The sequence below is a fragment of the Anabrus simplex genome, chromosome 2 (assembly GCF_040414725.1).
Source record: "Anabrus simplex isolate iqAnaSimp1 chromosome 2, ASM4041472v1, whole genome shotgun sequence".
Classification (NCBI taxonomy): Eukaryota; Metazoa; Arthropoda; class Insecta; order Orthoptera; family Tettigoniidae; genus Anabrus; species Anabrus simplex.
Genome location: NC_090266.1, coordinates 577272 through 598076, shown reverse-complemented (window position 1 = coordinate 598076; position 20805 = coordinate 577272). Strand labels below are relative to the sequence as shown.

Sequence of the window (20805 nt, the reverse complement as noted above, 5' to 3'; positions counted from 1 at the left end):
GAAGTGCAGTTGTGAGATCTTCGGGTGTCCTTCAGCCATGAATTCTTCCTCCTGCCAACAGACCTTTTCCCCTGTATTTTACCATCAATGATGAGTTGTGATAGCTGGTACTTCTCGCCTCTCATAATGTGACCTAGATATTGGGTTTTTCTTTTTTTAACATTAAGTAATAGTTCTTTTTGTTTGTTCATGCGAATTGAAATTTTAAGTTACATGTTTATCCGGAAATTTTTCTTCTGCCAGGGGCTTAAATGTAACTAATTTATTTCTTATAGCACTAGCGTTCTGTTTAATTTCAATTTCCGTGTTTGCGATAAGAGAAGGGGGTTTGAATCTATGTTTTCTTCTATTGTAACTAAATCAGAGTTCGAAATCTGTACAGATTTTTTTCTGTTGCATGTGTTCGAATCCCACAAAAAATGCATCTCCTTAGGACAAAGGCGTAACCTGCAAAGTAGTAAAATTATTTTATCTGCAGTGATTAAAAAGAAGTATGTCGGATGGAGATATACAACATATGCAATTCTCTGTGTGCCCACTGATTGAATAAAAGTGCGATTGTATCAACAGAGATATTAATTTTATAATGTTTTGCGTTATAAGTTTTTCTGTTCTGAATACTGATAGCCAACATGTTTCGTCTTGTTCTACAATCGGTTCTGGTGTGTGCTAAGTGTAACTTGTCTTGACGAATAGAAACAGATAAAACAATAGTGATAAAAGTTTTATGTTTAATAGTCAACATATTTTGCCTTGTCGGGTAAAGACATACAGCATGTCAATTCTATATTTTTACAATTGCATTCTGTAACTAGATTGAACCTGTTTTGTCTTGTCGGATACAGCATTTGCTTATCCTACACTACTTTTGCGTGCTGAAGAATGTGTTACCTTCTCCTTGCCTACTCCTCCTACCGATTTCTCAACAATAAAAAAACTTATGCGACGAGGACAACGCTTCAATACGTAGTAGATTTGTTTGTAATGTAATGTTTAACTGAAGAAAGAATCTGTCTGTAAAAGGAGGGATGGAGCTAACCTCAGTAACTGTAAGAAGGAGTAATTTTGCTCCTTTGCCAGAAGGAGGAGCCCTTTTGCGAGGAAGAGGAGCCCTTTAGACTTTTTGCCAGGATTAAGAGCTCTTTTGCCATACAGATAAGGAAGAACCTTTTTGCCTTTTTGCTAGGAGGAGTAACCGTTTTGCCGTTTTGCCAGGAAGAGTACACCTTTTGCCCTACAGATAAGGAGGAAGTGTATTTTTCGCCCATTTGCCCTCTTGCTAACAGGAGGTGCCCTTTTTCCCTTTTGCTAGGAGGAGGTGTCCTTTTGCCCTTTTGCTAAGAAGAGTAGCCCTTTTGCCCTACAGATGAGGAGGAAGTGTTCTTTTTGCCCATTTGCCCTTTTGCTGTGAGGAGGTGCCCTTTTGCACTTTTGCCAAGAAGCTCATTGCCCATTTTTCAGGAAGATTAGCCCTAGAGATGTTCTTTTTGCCCATTTGCCCTTTTCTTAGGATGAGGTTCCCTTTTGACGTTTTGCTATACGGATGAGGAGGAGAAGGGCGGCTGTGTCTCTTCGGAGGAGGAAGAGGCCATACCAGCCTATATATAGCTGCCATCTCGTACAGTAGCCCCCTGGGCTAGCTTTCTGGATACGAGACTGTGTACAGCCGCCATCTTGCATAAGCGCCCTTAAACCGTCTCCTAAGAGCAGCCGACATCTTGCACAGTAAACTCTGACCAACGTTCTACGAGTCAGCCTCACAAGAGCCCCAGCTGAGCCGCCATCTTGCAAAGCAACCTCTAAGCTAGCTTTCTCCAAATAAGCCCGTGTATAGCCGCCAATTTGCGCAATCGCTCATAGCCGTCTCATAAGAGCTCATGTATAGTCGCCACCTTGTTCAATCACCTATGTCTGTCTCATAAGAGCCTATGTACAGCCGTCATCTTGCGCAAGTGCCCTTAAGCCGTCTAATAAGAGCAGCTGCCATCTTGCGCAGTAGACACTGAGCTAGCTTTCTCCATATACGCTTGTGTATAGCCGGCATCTTGCGCAAGCGCCCTTGGCCGTCTCATAAGAGCCTCTGTATAGCAGCCATCATGTGCAATTAGATAGCTGCCATCTTGCGCAAGCGCCCTTGGCCGTCTCGTAAGAGCCTACGTATAGCAGCCATCTTGCGCAAGCGCCCTTAAGCCGTCTCAGAAGAGCCTGTGCATAGCAGCCATCTTGTGCAATTAGACAGCCACCACCTTGCGCAAGTGCCCTTGGCCGTCTCATAAGAGCAGCAGCTATATTGCACAAGCGCCCTTAAGCCGTCTCATAAGAGCAGCCACCATCTTGTAGAATTAGATAGCCGCCATCTTGCGCAAGCGCCCTTAAGCCGTCTTATAAGAGCCTATGTATAGCAACCGTTTTGTAGAATTAGATGGCCGCCATCTTGGGCAAGCGCCCTTATGCCGTCTCATAAGGAGCTGTGTATAGCCGCCATTTTGTGCAATTGGCGTCAAGAAGGGCATTTTGCTGTAAATCTGAGGTTAGGCTCCTCCATGCTGTTAGGTGTGCTCTCTTATGCTAATCCCCATTGCGAGAATCGCCATTTCCCTACTACTCAAGATAGCATCGAGAAGGGCATCCGGCCGTAAAACGGAGGTTAGACCCCTCCAAGATAGTGACTGTAAGGTTAGGTATGCTCTCTTGCGCGTAAAGAGTAATGTTAAGCCCTCCGAAATAGCGTCTGTGAGGTTAAGCTCGCTCACTTAAGCGTCAGTGAGAGCATCTTGCCGTAAAACTGAGGTTGGGGCCCCCACGAGTTTAGGCTTGTTCTCCTACGCGTAAAAAGTAAAGTTAAGACCCTCCAAGATGGCGGATGTGGGTTTATGCGTGCAGTCTTAGCCAGCATAGCAATGACCTCGTTTGAAGTCAATGCGGCCGAGGCTTCTGCCGAGGGCCTGTGGAGGCGGCGACCGCAGAACCCCTGAAAAGTATCTACTCGTTAGCAATCGAACAAATTATCGGATAAACATGTAACTTGAAATTTTGTTTCGGAAATATACTATTTGAATCTGTCGGCATGAGTGATGATAAGCATGTAGCTCATGCGGAAGTGAAATAAAACGGGACGCCTAGTGAGATAAGAAATACATTGATTAATTTATAACCCTAGCCGTCGAACAAATTATCGCATAAACATGTAACTTGAAATTTTGTTTCGGAAGTATACTATTTTAGTCTGTTGGCATGGGTTATAAGCATGTAGTTCATGCGGAAAGTGAAATTAAATAGAACGCCTAGTGCTATAAGGAGTGCATTGGTACATTTAAGCCCCTAGCAGTCGAACAAGTTATTGCATAAACATTTAACATGGAATATCGGTTCGAAAACGTATTATTTCAATCTGTTGGTATAGGTTATAAGCTTGTAGCTCATGCAGGAACGAAATTTAAGAGTACGCCTATAGGAAAAGCTAGCCCAGGTGCCACTGCGCCTGATGGCGGCTATAGATAGGCTCTTATGGCCTTTTCCATCTTTGACGGGACACATCCGCCCTCTTTCTCCTCCTTCTCCTCGTCCGTATAGCAAAAGAGTAAAAGGGCACTGGACATATCTGCCGTGCTCCTCCTCCTTATTCGTATAGCAAAAGGGCAAAAGGGCATGTACACAACCGCCCTCTTTCTCCTCCTCCTTCTCATCCGTATAGCAAAGGAGCAAAAGGGCTCTTCCTTTTGGATATACATAGGCACTTATAGCCTGCTCCTCCGACAGGACGTAAGAGGGCAAGAGAAAACATGTTGACTATTGAGCAGAAAAAACTTATAACACAACAGTTACTGTGCTATATGTTTTTATTCAATAAGACAAGTTGAATCCTGTTACAACTAGCACACACTAGAATTTATTGTAGAACAAGAGGAAAAATGTTGACTATTAGCGTTTAGAACAGAAAAAAGTATAACGCAAACACTACAGTTACTGTGCTGTATTTATCTATTTGACAAGTTCAATCCTGTTACAATTAGCACACACAAGAATTGATTGCAGAAAAAGCTAATGCTGTATGTCTTCATCCAGCAATAGAAAACATGTTGACTATTAAAGAGAAAACTTATAAAGCAAACACCGTGATCACTGTGCTGTATGTGCCTATTCGACAAGACAATTTGAATCCCGTTACAATTAGCACACACTAGAATTGATTGTAGAACAAGTTAATACTGTATATCTTTATCCAACATAACAAAATAGGTTGACAAGTAATGTTGAGGACAAAAAATCTTTTAACGGCACTGTGCTCTATGTGTCTATTCGGCAAGACAAGTAACAATTAGCACAAACTAGAATTGATTGCAGAACAAGACGAAACATGTTTTCAATTAGTGTTTAGAATAGACAAAATTATAACGCAAAACATTATAAGATTAATCTCTCTGCTGATACAAACACACGTCTGTTCTAAGGAGATCGATTTTTCTGGATTCGAACACATGCAACAGAGAAAACATCTGTATAGTGATTTAGTTACCATTACAGAATAAAAATCGTACTATTGTACAGATAAAATTAGTAGTATAATTGGATGTTTCTGCGGCCGCCTCCGCCTCAGGGCTCCCAGGGTCCCTCCGCCTCCGCCTCACGGGAGGCCCTCCCAGAGGCCTCCTCCGCCTCCACCTCCCGAGGGGCCTTCCCAGAGGCCTCCCCCGCCTCCCGCGGGAAATTTGAATTTGTAAACAAAGCCACGTGCTTTTTGACAGCTGTCATCGACAACAACGCATCGCTAACCTCACTGCTGCCATCTTGACGGGCCTAAACCTCAGTGGTACCAACTGAAACTAACTAGCGCGAGGTAAACAAATCCACGTGTTTTTTGACAGCCACGTGCTTTTTGACAGACAACAACGCATCGCTAACCTCAGTACTGCCATCTTGACGGGCCTAAACCTCAGTAGTACCAACTTAACCTAACTAGCGCGAGATTTGAATAGGTAAACAAATCCACGTGCCTTTTGACAGCTGACATCCGCCATCTTTTATCAACAGAGCACAGTGCTGCCCTCTTTAGCTACTTACCTTTGAAATGTGGTGGCGGATAATTTGAGAAATGCTTTTTGACAGCAGCCATCTTGCATCGCAAACCTCAGTGCTGCCCTCTTTAGCTAGATACCTTTGAAATGTGGTGGCAGACAATTCCACGTGACAGCAGCCATCTTTGAGCACCGTGCTGCCCTCTTTGTGTTGGCGGGTAATTTTTACGTCACAGCTGTCATCCGCCATCTTGCATCGCAAACCTCAGTGCTGCACTCTTTAGCTAGATACCTTTGCAATGTAGTGGCGGCAATTTGAAAAATTCTTTATGCTCTTGTTTGGAAACAAAGCCACGTGCTTTTTTGACAGCTGTCATCCGCCATCTTTAATCAACAGAGCACCGTGCTGCTATCATGCGGGCAATTTCGTCAGCTGTCATCCGCCACATTTAATCCACAGAACACCGTGCTGTCCTCTTGCGTCAGCTGACATCCGCCATCTTTAAACTACAGAGCACCGTGCCGCATTCTTGCGAGCAATTTCGTCAGCTGTCATCCACCATCATTAAACTACAGAGCACCGTACCGCACTCTTGCGGGAAATTCCGTCAGCTGTCATCCGCCATCTTTAATCAAGAGAGTGCAATGCCGCACTCTATGTGGTGGTGACAAATTCCACATTCGCCATATTTAATCTACAGAGCACCGCGCTGCACTCTGTGGTGGCGGATAATTTGAAAAGCTGCCAAGAGAGCATCGTGTTGGTATCTTTATTCTTTGACATGTGGTGGCGGCAAATTCCACATCCGCCATCTGAGAGCACCGTGCTGCGCTCTTGATCGTAGTAGCGGACAATTTAAAAAGAACATGTCAAGGAATACCTTTGTTCTAAAAGAAAACAAGACTACAGTTCTGAACGGCTTGCGTAAGATAGCGATTGTTATAACCTCCTTTTCCCTGCTCTGTTAAGGCATAGTTTATCGAATACTTAAAGATTATATTACAAAAGAAGTGATTAAGAATATAATCGATACAACATATGATCAGAACATTGAATGATGTGTTTGGAGTGCACCTTCGTTCTAAGAGAATCGAACCCGAGACTGCCTGGTGAGAGGCAAGCACACTAAACCAAACCGTAGGAGCCGGCAATTCTCTTTCTATATAATAATTTGGTGTGGCTATTTCTAGCCAAGTGCAGTCTAAAAATAAATCATAGTCTTGTTACATCAGGAAGGTTAACTGGCTAAATCCTGGTCTTTCAGCGTCAGGAAGGGCAATCGGCTGTAAAGCATACTTTTAATCCCAAGAGAATCGAACCCGAGACTGCCGGGTGAGAGGCAAGCACACTAAACCAAACCGTAGGAGCCGGCAATTCTCTTTCTATGTAATAATTTCATGTGGCTATTTCTAGCCAAGTGCAGACTAAAAATAAATCCTAGTCTTGTTACATCAGGAAGGGTAACTGGCTAAATCCTGGTCTTTCAGCGTCAGGAAGGGCAATCGGCTGTAAAACAGATTCTTGCGATTTAAACTCTTGCGTCAGGAGGGGGCACTCGGCTGTAAAACATATGTTTAATCCCAAGAGAATCGAACCCGAGACTGCCGGGTGAGAGGCAAGCACACTAAACCAAACCGTAGGAGCCGGCAATTCTCTTTCTATCTAATAATTTCGTGTAGCTATTTCTAGCTAAGTGCAGTCTAAAAATAAATCCTAGTCTTGTTACATCAGGAAGGGTAACTGGCTAAATCCTGGTCTTTCAGCGTCAGGAAGGGCAACCGGCCGTAAAAACAGATTCTTGCGATTTAAAATCTCATGTTAGGAAGGGGCACTCGGCTGTAAAACATATTTTTAATCCCGGCCCTGCTACGTTAGGAACCACATCTAGCTGTAAAAAAGGAGCTCCAAACATTTACAGTGTTAAGCTTTAGTAGCAGGCTATGTGCTCACACCGGGTTACATTTTTTTGTTCCACTGCTTTTTTTGTTCTACAGTCTTTGAAGTTGTATCGGTGCAGTCAGTCAGAGCGACGTGAGGAATGCATGCGTTGACTGAAATTGCACACTCGGCTTCCGGCTGTAGTAACCTTGAACGAGGTCACTGCGTGCTGATAAGCCACTTGTAACTCACGGAAAGTTTTCTTAGCCTGTAGCATTTAGCTGGTGTAAGTTCCTAACATAAAATATTATGATTGTATGGAGAGGTTAAAACACAGTGCCAGCACATAGCTTACCCCTATCGAAAGAGCCTGCACGGCGCCGGCATATAGGCTACTCCTGTTGAAGGAGTCTGTACAAGGTTTAACACCCCCATCAACAGCCCTTACTTAATGCCGGCTTTTTGCAAACCCTCGAAACTGCCTAGGAATGTAATATACTACAGTAGGGAGAGGGTAAATCCCAGCGCGCGTTGTAAAGGGGATCCCGAGGTATCCCATGTTCTTAGTGTCCGGGAAAGGAATGAAGAATGTATATCTACATTAAGTGGACTAGATACAAGGCCGAGAGTGTAAAATTTGTGAGTAGAATTTAGGGTGGAAATTATTCCAGAGTGCAACAGTTATTTTATTTGTTTTCATTCAAAATGTGTAAAGTTGAAAAGGGTCAAGGATTAATTCTTCAGGCTGGCATGAATACCAGTGGAATGCAGGGCTAAGACTGGACGGGGTCTGTGCTTCTCGTCCGGCTTAGCAGACTACAAAAAGAGATGAGTAACCTTTTCAAATATTTGTAGATTGCTATCGTTAGGGGGAGGAAATCATATTATTTTATCATGGTAACGTTTCCGGCTCGTATAAATTCAAAGATGGATAGACAAAGGGACAAATTAATATGTACATGTTTAGATCGAGCACTCATCATAATTTTGATTATTAAATAGAGTAGAGGAGGATTGATTTGTTCATTCAAGTGCTTGAGTTGTTTGATATGATACGGAGCACGTTTCACGTAAGGATAATGTTAATATTCATTTTAGAAGTGCTTCCAAAGTGTTTTTCCGTTATCGGATGTTTTATAGACATTAAGGCATGTTGTTAAGATAATCCAGAGGTGGGGTTGCCAAGAGATTTAAATTATTGTGGGACGGAATGAAGTCCATTGATTTGTTTGTAAATATCGCGAAGTTCGCCAGTGGACAAAATAATAATAATCTGTACAAGTGTCGAAATAGTTACATTAATATTGGGTAATGTGTAAAGGCGTGTTTAATAATAATCTTTGAGAATAAAGTCACGGGCCTAGTTGGATAGAATGATTGCAAATCAAAGTAATTTAAATGTGGAGATATTATGTGGCATGAATATTTTATTTGGGCAGTGAAACCGATTTTAACACTAATTTTTGATTTAACGTTTTTGGGCTCCATAATAATCATAAATAAATTTGGTTGAAACGAGATAGGCATTTTGATAATATGGTCACGTCGTCGCCATAAGACCTATCTGTGTCGGTGCGACGTAAAGCCCCTAGCAAAAAAAAATATGGTCACGCTATGTTTGAGGCCCAGAGCGATGAGCCCTAAAGTTAAAGGTTGGTGTGTCCCGTTCAACCCTGTAGTACTGATTGGATGGCGCCCTTACATTTAGTTTGAGATGTTATATCCCAATATAATTGTTTTTGTTTATGAGTTGCGATAGATTCGGACCGTAACGCTCCCTGAGATAAATGCTGGTTGGGACTCAGGCTTTGAGCGGGTACAGTACTCTATATCACTGTATCTCGGAGATTAAAGAAAAATTCTCACTCATATTATCAATAAACACTTCAGTCAGTAACTAACATTCATAACGAACAAGTCTAAACATGCATAACAATGATGGCGTCAGCGCTGCAGATTAAATACAAAATAATAGCACGTGCTCACTCTAGCCTTAAGCATAAGATCGCGTCGTTATAGTAATGCATGTTTAAACTTGTAGGAGAGAGACGTAAAGCTATGCCCCGACAGAGCAGGAGGAGGCCATAACAGCCCATGTACAGACGCCATCTAGCGCAGTAGCCTCTGCACTATATTTCTCTATAATTGCAGCCGCCATTTTGTGCAGTAGGCCCCTGGGCCAGCTTTCCCTATAAGAGCCTGTGCATAGACGCCATCTTGCGCAGTAGCCTCTAGGCTGGCTTTCTCTTCAAGAGCAGCCGCCATCTTGCGCATTAGGCCCGTGAGCCAGCTTTCTCCATAAGAGCATGTGTATAGCCGCCATTTTCCGCAAGCGCTCCTAGGCCGTCCCATAAGAGTAGCCGACATCTTGCGCAAGCGCCCATAGTCCGTCTCAAAAGAACCTATATGTAGCCACCATCTTAAGCAAGCGAACCTAGGCCGTCTCATAAGAGCCTATGTATAGCCGCCATCTTGCTGACCGCCCATAGGCCGTCTCATAAGAGCAGCCTCCATCTTGCCCTGGCTTACATAAGCCGTCTCATAAGTGTATGTGTATAGCCGCCATCTTGCTGACCGCCCTTAGGCCGTCTCATAAGAGTAGCCTCCATCTTGCGCTAGCGCACCTAAGCCGTCTCATAAGAGCCTATGTATAGCCACCAACATGCGCAAGCGCCCGTAGGTCGTCTCATAAGAGCAGCCGCCATATTGCCCAAGCGTCCCCAGGCCGTCTCATAAGAGTCTATGTATAGCCGCCATCTTGCACAATCGTCCCTAGGCCGTCTCCTAAGAGCCTATGTATGGCCGCCATCTTGCGCAAGCGCCCCTAGGCCGTCTCATAAGTGCCTAGGTATAGCCGCCATCTTGCGCAAGAACCCGTAGGCCGTGTCATAAGTGCCTAGGTATAGCCGCTGTCTTGCGCGAGCGCCCTGAGGCCGTCTTCTTATAGCTGCCCCCTTGCGCAAGCGGCCCTTAGTCATTCTCATAAAAGCCTATGTATAGCCGCCATCTTGCACAAGCGTCCCTAGGCCGTCTCCTAAGAGCCTATGTATGGCCGCCATCTTGCGCAAGCGCCCCTAGGCCGTCTCATAAGTGCCTAGGTATATCCGCCATCTTGCGCAAGAACCCCTAGGCCGTCTCATAAGTGCCTAGGTATAGCCGCCATCTTGCGCGAGCGCCCTGAGGCCGTCTTCGTATAGCTGCCCCCTTGCGCAAGCGGCCCTTAGTCATTCTCATAAAAGCCTATGTATAGCCGCCATCTTGCGTAAGCGCCCCTAGGCCATCACATGAGGAGCTGTGTGTAGACGCCATCTTGTGCGATTGGCGTCGCGAAGGGCATCTTGCCGTAAAACTAAGGATGGTGCCTTCAAGATGGCGGATGTGAGGTTAGGCCCGCTCTCTTAGGCGTCGGAAGTTCAACTAGCCGTTAAAGTGGGATTAGGCCCCTCAAGATGGTGACTGTGAGGTTAGGCTCGCTCTCTTATGCAAAATCCGCAAATCGACATTGCACACCTGCTATACTAGGGGTCAATGACCTCTGGGTCAGAACCCGCTTAGGTACACTACCAGGGGCAAATGACCGTGGGTGTTTGCGCAGCAAAAGTGCTGACTCAAAGATTTAGAACTCTCATAACCCCACTGCTACGAAGGCATCCACTGCTAAGTAGTAAAATAATTTTATCTGCACAGTAGTATGATTTTTTATTCTGTTACGGTAAGTAAACAGATTTTCTCCCCTGTTGCATGTGTTCGAATCCCGCAAAAACCCATCTCCTTAGGGTAAAGGTATCCCCTGGTTAGTAGTAACTTAAATAATTTTATCTTCTGTGATTAAGAAAATGAAGTATGTCGGATAGAGATATAAAACATTTGCAATTCTACGTGTGCGCGCTGATTGCTTAGAACTGCGTTTGTTTCAACAGAGAGATTAATCTTAAAATGTTATAATTTTTTCTGTTCTGAACACTAATATCCAACATGTTTTGTCCTGTTCTACAATTACGGTGTGTGCTAATTGTAACTTGTCGAATGGAGACATACAGCACAGTAGCTTTAAAAGTTTTTGTGTTTAATAGTCAACATGTTTTGTCTTGTCGGATAAAGATATACAGCATTAGCTTATTTTACAATCAATTCTAGTATCTGTTAATTGTACCAGGATTGAACCTGTTTTGTCTTGTCGGATAGAGACATACAGCACAGTAGCGATAAGTGTTTTCTGCATAACAGTCAACATGTTTGTCTTGTCGGATAAAACTGTACATCATGTCAATTCTATATGTTTGCAATTGCATTCTGTAACTAATTTTGTCTTTTCGGATACATCATTTTGCATGTTCAAAAAAGTATTTCTTTGTCCTTAGCGCCTCCTCCTCCTACCGCTCCCTCCTCAATCGAAAAACTTATGCGACGAAGACAACGCTACATAACGTAAGTATATTTGTTTGTGACGTGACGTTCAATTCAGGAAGGTATCTGTCCGTAGGAGGAGGGATTGAGCTGACGTCAGTAACTGTAAGGAGGAGCCCTTTTGCCCTTCTGCCAGGAAGAGGAGGAGGAGGAGGAGGAGGAGCCCTTTTGCTAGTAGGCTTAGACTTTTGCTAGGAAGAGGAGCCCTTTTGCTTTTTTGTCAGGTGTGGGAGCCCCTTTGCCATACGGACGAGGAGGTGCCTTTATGCCATTTTTCCTGGAGAGGACCACTTTTGCCCTTTTGCTAGGAGGAGGTGCCATTTTGCCAAACGGATGAAGAGGAGCCCTTTTTCCCGTTTGCCAAACGAATGAGGAGGAGCTCTTTTGCCCTTTGGCCAGCCTATGTATAGCCGCCGTTTTGTGCAGTATCCTCTAGGTTAGCTTTCTCCATACGAGCCTGTGTATAGCAGCCATTTTGCGCAGTATCCTCCAGGCTATATTTCTCCTTAAGAGCCTGCGTGTAGCCGCAATCCTGCGCAAGCACCCCTAGGCTGTCTCCTTAAGTCATGTATCTCCCCGGTGCCAGCTATCTCCATAACAGCCTATGTACAGTCGCCACCTTTCGCAGTAGCCCCTGGACTAGCTTTCTCCATAAGAGTATTAGTATAGCCGCCATTTGCGCAAGCGCCTCTGGGCCGTCTGATAAGAGCCTACATATAGCTGCCATCTTGCGCGAGCGCCCCTGAGCCGTCTCATAAGAGACTATGTATAGCCGCAATCTAGGTCAAGCGCCTCTTGGCTACATCATAAAGGCCTAAGTACAGCCGCCATCTTATTCAAGAGCCCCTTGGGCGATCTCATAAGGGCCTATGTATAGCCACCATCTTGCGCAAGCGCCCCTAGGCCGTCTCATAGCCGCTATTTTGCTCAAGCGCCCCTAGGCAGCCTCGTAAGAGCAGCCGTCATCTTGCACAAGCGCCCCTAGGCCGTCTTTGTATAGCTGCCATCCTGCGCAAGCGCCCTCAGGCCGTCTCATAGCCGCCATCTTGCGCAATTGACTTCAGGAAAGACATCTACCCGTAAAACTGAGTTAGGCCCCTCCATGTGGTTAGGCTCGCTCTCTTAGGCATTAGGAAAGGCATCTAGCCATAAACTGAGGTTAAGTCGCTCTAAGATAGCGAGCGTGAGGTTAGGCTTGCTCTCTTATGCAAATCGGCACAATCGCCATTGTACACCTACTATACCAGGGGTCAACGACCCCGGGTCAGAACCCGCATAGCTACTCTACTAGACCTCATGTGCTGACTCAGCAGAAAAATTCTGGCTAGGGACCCGCTTTGCTCTACTACTAAAGCTCATTCTTTCATTTTCTCACTGGTCGATTTTCATTACGATCGCATCGTGGCTTTGTTTATAATTATGAAAGCGTCACCTGGTAGGCGGAGCCTCAACACGGGGAATTCTTGAGTTTCGTCCCGTAGCCCACTGTCAACACCTGGAAGTCACCTGGCTACAGCCTTGTTTACTTCGTACTCATTACTATTTCAATCATGTAAAACACTTCTTAGTGTTATAAATTAGAATAAAATTCACTGATTCTAATGATCTTAACTCATAAAAATTCATCGCGTATTTCACAATTATTATTATTATTATTATTATTATTATTATTATTATTATTATTATTATTATTATTATTACAAGTGAACTATGTAGCATGAGTGGAATGTAATTTTTTTAAGACTTTATTGGCGAGGTACTATATAATGTTTTATTTATCATGACCTAACCTGTACTGTCATTTGTAGAGCATACGATAATTTAATGACCTAACCTGTACTGTATAATGTTGTAACATAGGTATTTGTAAATAGTAGAATTCTGTCTATAGTTCCTGGAAAGATCCAGAAAGTTACATAACTTTTGTACAGGGTGTGTTACTTTGTGGGTATGTGTTCTAGAAAGTGTGTTCTGTCTATTCTGGAAAAATACGACTTTCGCGATCATGCGTATTCTAGAATGTTAGTCAAAGTTCGCGATCGAAAGTAAGGTTGTGATTGGTGAGTCTAGGTGGCGATAGGGAACACGTGCACGCTGATTGGTTGCCTCCAAGGCCAGTAATTCCTATATATAGTGAGCGAGGCAGTGTTCGAATCAATTCTGTATCCTGAATTCTGTCGGTCTCGGTTTATCTGTCTGTGAGCAGCCTATCTGGTTGACGTCCCCCGGCTTCGGGGATGGCACTCTAGTCGGGTATGCACTCTTGAATTCCGTTCCTGCTAAAATTTCCGTAATATTCCGATTTGCTTTTCATACAGGAGTCTGCCCTAACCTCGCCTAGATTCACCAAATTAGTTACTTATGACGCCTTAGTTTTTCTGCTGGACTTACCTGTTCCTTTCCGAGGCATTCCCGTTTTGTTTCACTAAAATATGTATATTGTAGTTTAATAGTATTTCCCTTGGGGTTTGCCTCTGATAGTTCTGTATCACTTTAGGTACGCTAGATTTTGGATAACCTGTAAATTGCATTGTACTACTGCATTGGTAACTAGATGTACAGTTGATTTGTAATTTGAATTTACAGTGCTACGAATAACCTATGTATATCACTGAACTTATAGCTCATATCTTGGAATGTATTTGTGGAATTATCTTGTAAATAATATTTTTAAAAACTAAGGATCACGGTGATTCATTTCGGAAACCGCTATCTAACCCATGTCCATGCGTTTGGTTGGTTCCCAGCCCTTTCCATCTTCCCGGTTTGTTGTTCACTAGTTGGCCCTACTGATGTTTACATACATATGTTTTGTTGGAGATCCGCGTAATGCCAAACTACTGTTGCGAGTGTGTAGTGATTTCTTATATTGTGTAGTTTGCTCTTACCTTCCGCTTTTAACTCTGTTTTGTGCCTTGTTTTGTGTTACCCCTGTAGTTGAGGTAACAATTATTTTTATTATTTCCAGAACCAGTTGATGATTATGGATTGGTACGAGTGAATATGCAGGAAAGTCTGCAGAGATATACTATTTCCAGTGTTTGAGGCTTAATTCCGTGACCTACATTTGCTGCTTCGCTTGGCGTGCCTCGTTTTCTCTTCGTTCCTCAGGGAAGGAGCATTTTTCAATTACTCGCTAGCGCAATACTGGATTTAGCTACTTGGGCGTAACGAGAGCTCGGCGTCTCGGGCTGTAGGCGAGTCACTCGCATCCCGGGACGGGTTAAAGTGCGCTGATTTGGGCACTATTTGTCTTAAAGTCGCATGGAAAACGGCATATTCAAACTGCAGGGAACAATAACATCTTCAGGATGATGTGATGAACGATCACAATATTAAGTTAAAAAAAGCCAGGGAAGGTAATATCCTTATCCAAGCGTCCGAGAACGCGGTGTATTTTCACCCATTTTAAAATGAATTGTGAATAATTCTTAGTCTAGCAGGTACTCTTCATTCGACCCTTCACTACCTCCCAAATGGACTCTTGATAAGACTCCATAAGTCTGTGGTATTCGAGCTGTTGACGCATTTGAATGCTGATTTCAGTGTCGGGTGATTTATATCCAGCGCATTTGCTAGTATGAGTATATAGAGGTCTAATTTCTATCATTCACTGTTCCCAAAGCGATAATTACTTGATGATGAAAAATATTATGAAATTTTCACTGGAAGTGACGAGTGACTTCTTTATGAAAGTGGCTATATAAACGATACCTACTTGAACATCTGTGTGTCAGACAACAAGGTTTTTCTTTCAATGAATCTCTTCATGGAGTTTAGAGGACTAAACCTCGTATGCTATGAGACGTAATATTCATAGACAAATTAACTTCTCAATGTGAGGTGTAAATATATGCTTAGGTAGTAATAGGGCCCATTGGCGTTGTAAATAGTGATTAATATTAAAATAAATATTGAAATAGCCCCTCTTATTATGTTTATGTTCCATCTGTCCAATATCAGTCTAAACGGTCGTTAACGTTGTTTATTGTGTCATCAATGGTATCCTAATTATGCATCTAACAAGTAGTATAAGTAGTTCGTGTGATAGAATGTTTTGTCTATTAATATAAATTACTCCTTACAAAGTTTCTACGAACTCCCTTGGGTGTCATGCAATGCAAGGATTTATGTATCGCATTAACGTCTTGCCCATGGTGAATTACTAGATTATTAAAGGTACGAATAGATATGGCATTTTACTGTTACAATTTAAAAGGTAGTGGACCTAATCTACAGGGCGTTTTACACTGATAAACTGCTCAGTAAAATTTACGGAGTGTGCGCTCATACGTCACATAAGTATGCGCGCGTCTTGAAGGGTTAGAATATCCTGCTTGTGGACCTTAAAGTATTTATTAGGCGTAACTGTAAACGTCAGCTGAATTGTGCATACGTAGTAGAAACTTTGTAAGGAGTTATTTGTTTTAATAGACAAAACATTCTATCACACGAACTATTTATACTACTTGTTAGATGCAACATTAGGATACCATTGCTGACACAGTAAATAACGTTAATGACCGTTTAGACTGATATTGGACAGATGGGACATAAACATAATAAGAGGGGCAATTTCAATATCTATACGTAGGTACATACGTAGTGGCTGAACACAACGTGTCAACAAGCGAGTTAAGAGGGAGCGAGTCGGGAAGAGAGAGGGAGTGCCCTAAGCATATCTCCTACCCTATGTAAATGACCACAACCCACCGGTCGCTCAGAAGGACGTTTACTAAGTGTTTGGACTATAACCGGTAATTTTATGTGTGTTCAATGATATGTGAAATCAAACGTATACTGATATTTGTTCTACATTTTCAGGATATTCTATCCTTGGATCTAGAAGAGAGAGGGTCTGGGGATGAAAAGCTCTTGTCACTGAGTCGTGAAGTCATTCAGTATTCAGTTAAGACCAATCATCCAAATTTTCATAACCAACTGTATGCCGGCGTAGATCCGTACGGCTATGCTGGTGCATTAATTACTGAGGCTCTCAATACCAACCAGTAAGTTAAGACAAAACTATATTGTTAAACATTCATGTCAGTTTTGATTAGTTATGATAATTGAAAGTGTAGCTTGAAGTATGACATTAGTTTTTGGTGTTATATATAGGTAAGAAGGGAGTGTGAAATAAAAAAAATTAATATAAATAAATTATGAATCCTGTAAAACAAAATAAATAGATTTTTGTGGTCCTAACCGTTTCAACCTTTCAGGCGGCATGTTGTTGTTGTTTGAGCCATTAGTCCATAGACTGGTGTGATGCAGCCCTCCATGCCACCCTATCATGTGCTAACCTTTTCATTTCTACGTAACTACTGCATCCCACATCTGCTCTAATCTGCTTATCATGTTCATACCTTGGTCTACCCCTACCGCTCCAACCGCACACACTTCCCTAAAAAACTGCACAAGTCTTGGGTGTCTTAAGATGTGTCCTATCATGCTATCTCTTCTCGTCAAATTTAGCCGAATCGATCTCCTCTCACCAACTTGATTCAGTATCTCTTCATTCGTGATTGATCTATCCATCTCACCTTCAACATTGTTCTGTAATACCACATCTCAAAAGCTTCTATTATGTTTCTGTCTTAGCTACTTATCGTCCATGTTTCACTTCCATACAATACCACGCTCCACACGAAAGTCTTCAAAAATGTATTTATAATTCCTGTATCAATGTTTGAAGTGAGCAAATTTATTTTCTTAAAAAAGGCCTTCCTTGCTTGTGCTAGTCTGCATTTTATGTCCTCCTTACTGCTGTCATCGTTAGTTATTTTACTACCTGAGTAACAATATTCATCTACTCCCTTTAAGACTTCATTTCCTAATCTAATATTTTCTGCATCAGCTGACTTCATTCGACTGCACTCCATTACTTTTGTTTTAGACTTATTTAATACCATCCTGTACTCCTCGTCCAAGACTCTGTCCATACCATTCAGCAATTTCTCCAGATCGTCTTCAGTCTCAGATAAGATAAAAATATCATTGGCATAAGTCTGGTTTTTTATTTCTCCTCCTCGGTCTGTGATTACCTTTCCACATTCCTTTCCGATTTCATATACTGCCTGTGGTATATAAACGTTCAACAGGACGGGGGCAAACTGCAGTCTTGATTCATTCCTTTATGAATTGCAGCTTCTTTTACAAAGGTCACGATGATTATCACTACCGACTGATATTTATAAAGATTGTAGGTAATTCTTCGTTCTCGATATACGATCCCGATTACTTTCAGAATATCAAATAGCTTGGCCCAATCAACATTGTCAAATGTCTTTTCTAAATCAACGAACGCCATGTATGGTGGCTTGTCTTCCTCAACTCGATCTTCTAAGATCTAATGTAAAGTCAGGATTGCTTCACGTGTTCCTACATTTCTTCTGAAGCAAAACTGATCTTCTCCCATCTCAGTTTCAACTTGCCTTTACATTCTTCTGTATAAATAATAAGTGTTAAAATATTGCAGGTATTAGATAATAAACTAATGTTGCGGTAGATATCACACTTGTCATCGCCGACTTTCTTGGGAATAGGTGTAACAATATTTTGCGATCATTTAAGAAAAGGCTAGGAAAACAACAGATAGGGAATCTGCCACCTGGGGGACTGCCCTAAATGCAGATCAGTAGTGACTGATTGATTGTCGAAAATCGGATTTCATGTCCCCTGTCTCATATATCTTACCAAATGGAATAACCTCGTCATGCTGGATTCTCCTTAAGTGCCTTGTTTCTCATTAGGTTTCTGGAACGTCTGCCGAATTCTGACCTCAAAACTGAGTCTCCCATTTCATCAGAATCAACAGCCTCTTTTTGTCCCAGAACCTTATCGTCCACGTGTTTACCTTGATACATCTGCTTGATATGTTCCTGCCATCATTCCGCTTTGTCTTCTTTTCCTAGAAGCGGTTTTCCATCTGAGCTCTTAATATTAATACACCTAGTTTTCCTTTCTCCAAAGGTTTCCTTGATTTACCTGAATGCAGCATGTACCTTTCCGAGGACCATATATCCTTCAACATCCTTGATCATCTTCTTCAGCTATACTTCCTTAGTTGTCCTGCACTTCCTATCCACTTAATTCTTTAATCGACTGTATGATTTCCTTCCCTCTAATTTTTTTGCATTCTTGTAGTTTTTCCGTTCATCAGTCAGGTCTAATACCTACTGAGTTATCCGTTGGTTCTTAGTTGATCATTGCTTTCTTCCTAACATTTCTTCAGTAACCCTAGAAACCACATGCTTCATGACTATCCGCTCTTCCTCTATTGTGTTTCCATCTGCATTTCCATTTAGTCCCCGTGCAACATGTTCCTTGAAACAAGCCCTCTCATTATTTTCTTTCAATTTGTCTAGATCCTATCTTCTTTCATTCAATCCGTTATACAATTCCTTCAACTTCAGACGGCATTTCCGTGGTCAGAGTCCACGTCTGCTCCTGTGAAAGTTCCGCAGTCCAACATATGTTTTCTGAATCTCTGCTTAACCATAATGATGACTATTTGATACCTTCTAGTGTGCCCAGGTCTCGTACACGTATACATCGCCCGTTTGTGGTGTTTGAGCCAAGTATTAGTAAGGACTAAATTATGATAGGTTCAGAATTCAACCAGTTTGCTTCCTGTTTCATTCCATTGTCCCTATCAGAATTCTCCTACTGTATTACATTCTCTTCATTGACCTACCACTGCATTCCAGTCTCCCATCACAATTGCATTCTCGTTACCTTTTACATATTGTACTAAATCATCTATCTCTTCATATATCCTTTCGATTTCGTCATCATCCGCTGAACTATTAGGCATATAGACCTGCACTATAGTCGTGGGCATTAGTTTGGTGTCTATCTTGACAACAATAATCCTTTCACTATGGTGATCGTAGTAGCTTACGCGCTGCCTTATTTTCTTATTCATTATTAAACCATCTCCAACATTTCCCGTGTTTGATTTTGTTTTGATAATTCTGTAGTCACCTGACCAAAAATCCTGTTCTTCCTGCCAACGTACTTCACTTATACTAACTACATCTAAATTTAGTCTATCCACCTCTTTTCTCAGATTCTCTAACCTACCACAATGATTCAAACTTAAGTAATCAACGCTCCGACTCACAGAATATCATTATCTATCTTTCTGATGATTGCCACCTCTCGTGTAGTCCACACCCGGAGATCCGAATGGGGACTACTTCATCTCCGGAATATTTTACCCGGCCGGAAGTCATCATCAGTTCATCATTCATACAGAGAGAGCTGCATGCCCTCGGGTGGTAGTTTCGGCTGTAGTTTGCCGTTGCTTTCAGCCGTGTAGGAGTATTAACAGAGCTAAGCCATATTGAGTATTATTACAAGACCAGGTCTGTCATTCATCCATATTGCCGCCCTTGCAACTTCTGAAAAGGTACTGTGCGCCTTCCGATGAACCATTCGTTAGTCTGGTCTCCTGACAGATATCCATCCGATATGGTTACATCTGCGGCTCGGCTATCTGCGTCAAGAGGACGGACAATCCTACCCATCGCGGCAAGGTCACAGGGCTCGCTGGGGAAGTAGAGCGTCATCTGTCTTTAAATTATTTCGAGCCACGCCTCCCACCTGCCTCCTACTAAATGTTGGAGTTTCTCTTGTATTTAAGATTTAAAATTGTCTGCTTACATTTTGTTTTAGCTGTAGGAAGGAATTGGCTATCCTGTGTTTTTCTTATTCCTGCGTTTGTTTGCTTATTTGCGCCATTTTGTTGGTTTAAATGTTAGATTTTGTTGTGAGATGGAGACTGCTTTATTTTTATGTCAGTGCCTGCTGTTTTGTAATGTTGTGTGGTTAGTTAAGAATGTCTAAAAGCAACTAAAAGCAATAGAGTATATTCGGAACATAAGTTTCGTGGGATTTAACACATGGATTCAAAGAACGTAACTAACATCCAATTTCTTTGAAATCATTTCGGAAAAGGCTAGGAAAGCAACAGATAGGGAATCTGCCACCTGGGCGACTGCCCTAAATGCAGATCAGTATTGATTGATTTAACATGGGTTGTAAGATCAGAATGTGAAAGTATAAATACCTTTTCTAAGAGAAAGCCATGTTATTTATAAAAGGAAAGTGAACAAAGCAGTGTAAATAATATTTTAAAAAGCCGGAAAGTAGTATCGGTAATGTAAATAGTGGTAATATTATGATGATTCCTGAACTTCTCTCTAGTTTCATAAACAATGATACCCCGAGCAGACACTTTAAAGCTCTTGGATCCTTGTACGTAGAAGGAAACACAAGTGGAGGACTGGGATTGGGCACTCACGTTACTCTAAATCGTACAAAGTGTAAACGAGTTTATCCTGACAGAACATTAGATAGTACCATAGCAATACTAACATAAGGCTTGTTCATGGTAAACTGTACTTTAGGAATGGGAAGAATTATTATGGGGAACGTTGAATTAGCTGTCATCACCACCTCCAACGTTTAGTACCTACACTGATTTAGTGTGTATTTGAT

At 42.3% G+C, this 20805-nt stretch overlaps 1 protein-coding gene across 1 annotated transcript in view; it reads left to right on the top strand.

Annotated features, from left to right (window-relative positions):
• The window catches only part of LOC136863905 (acidic amino acid decarboxylase GADL1), a 629881-nt gene that overhangs the window by 109956 nt on the left and 499120 nt on the right, over positions 1 to 20805 (top strand). Inside the window, exon 2 of the mRNA XM_068226511.1 lies at positions 16126 to 16310. Coding sequence (XP_068082612.1) covers positions 16126 to 16310 — 185 coding nt within the window. The remainder of the gene's footprint in view (positions 1 to 16125; positions 16311 to 20805) is intronic.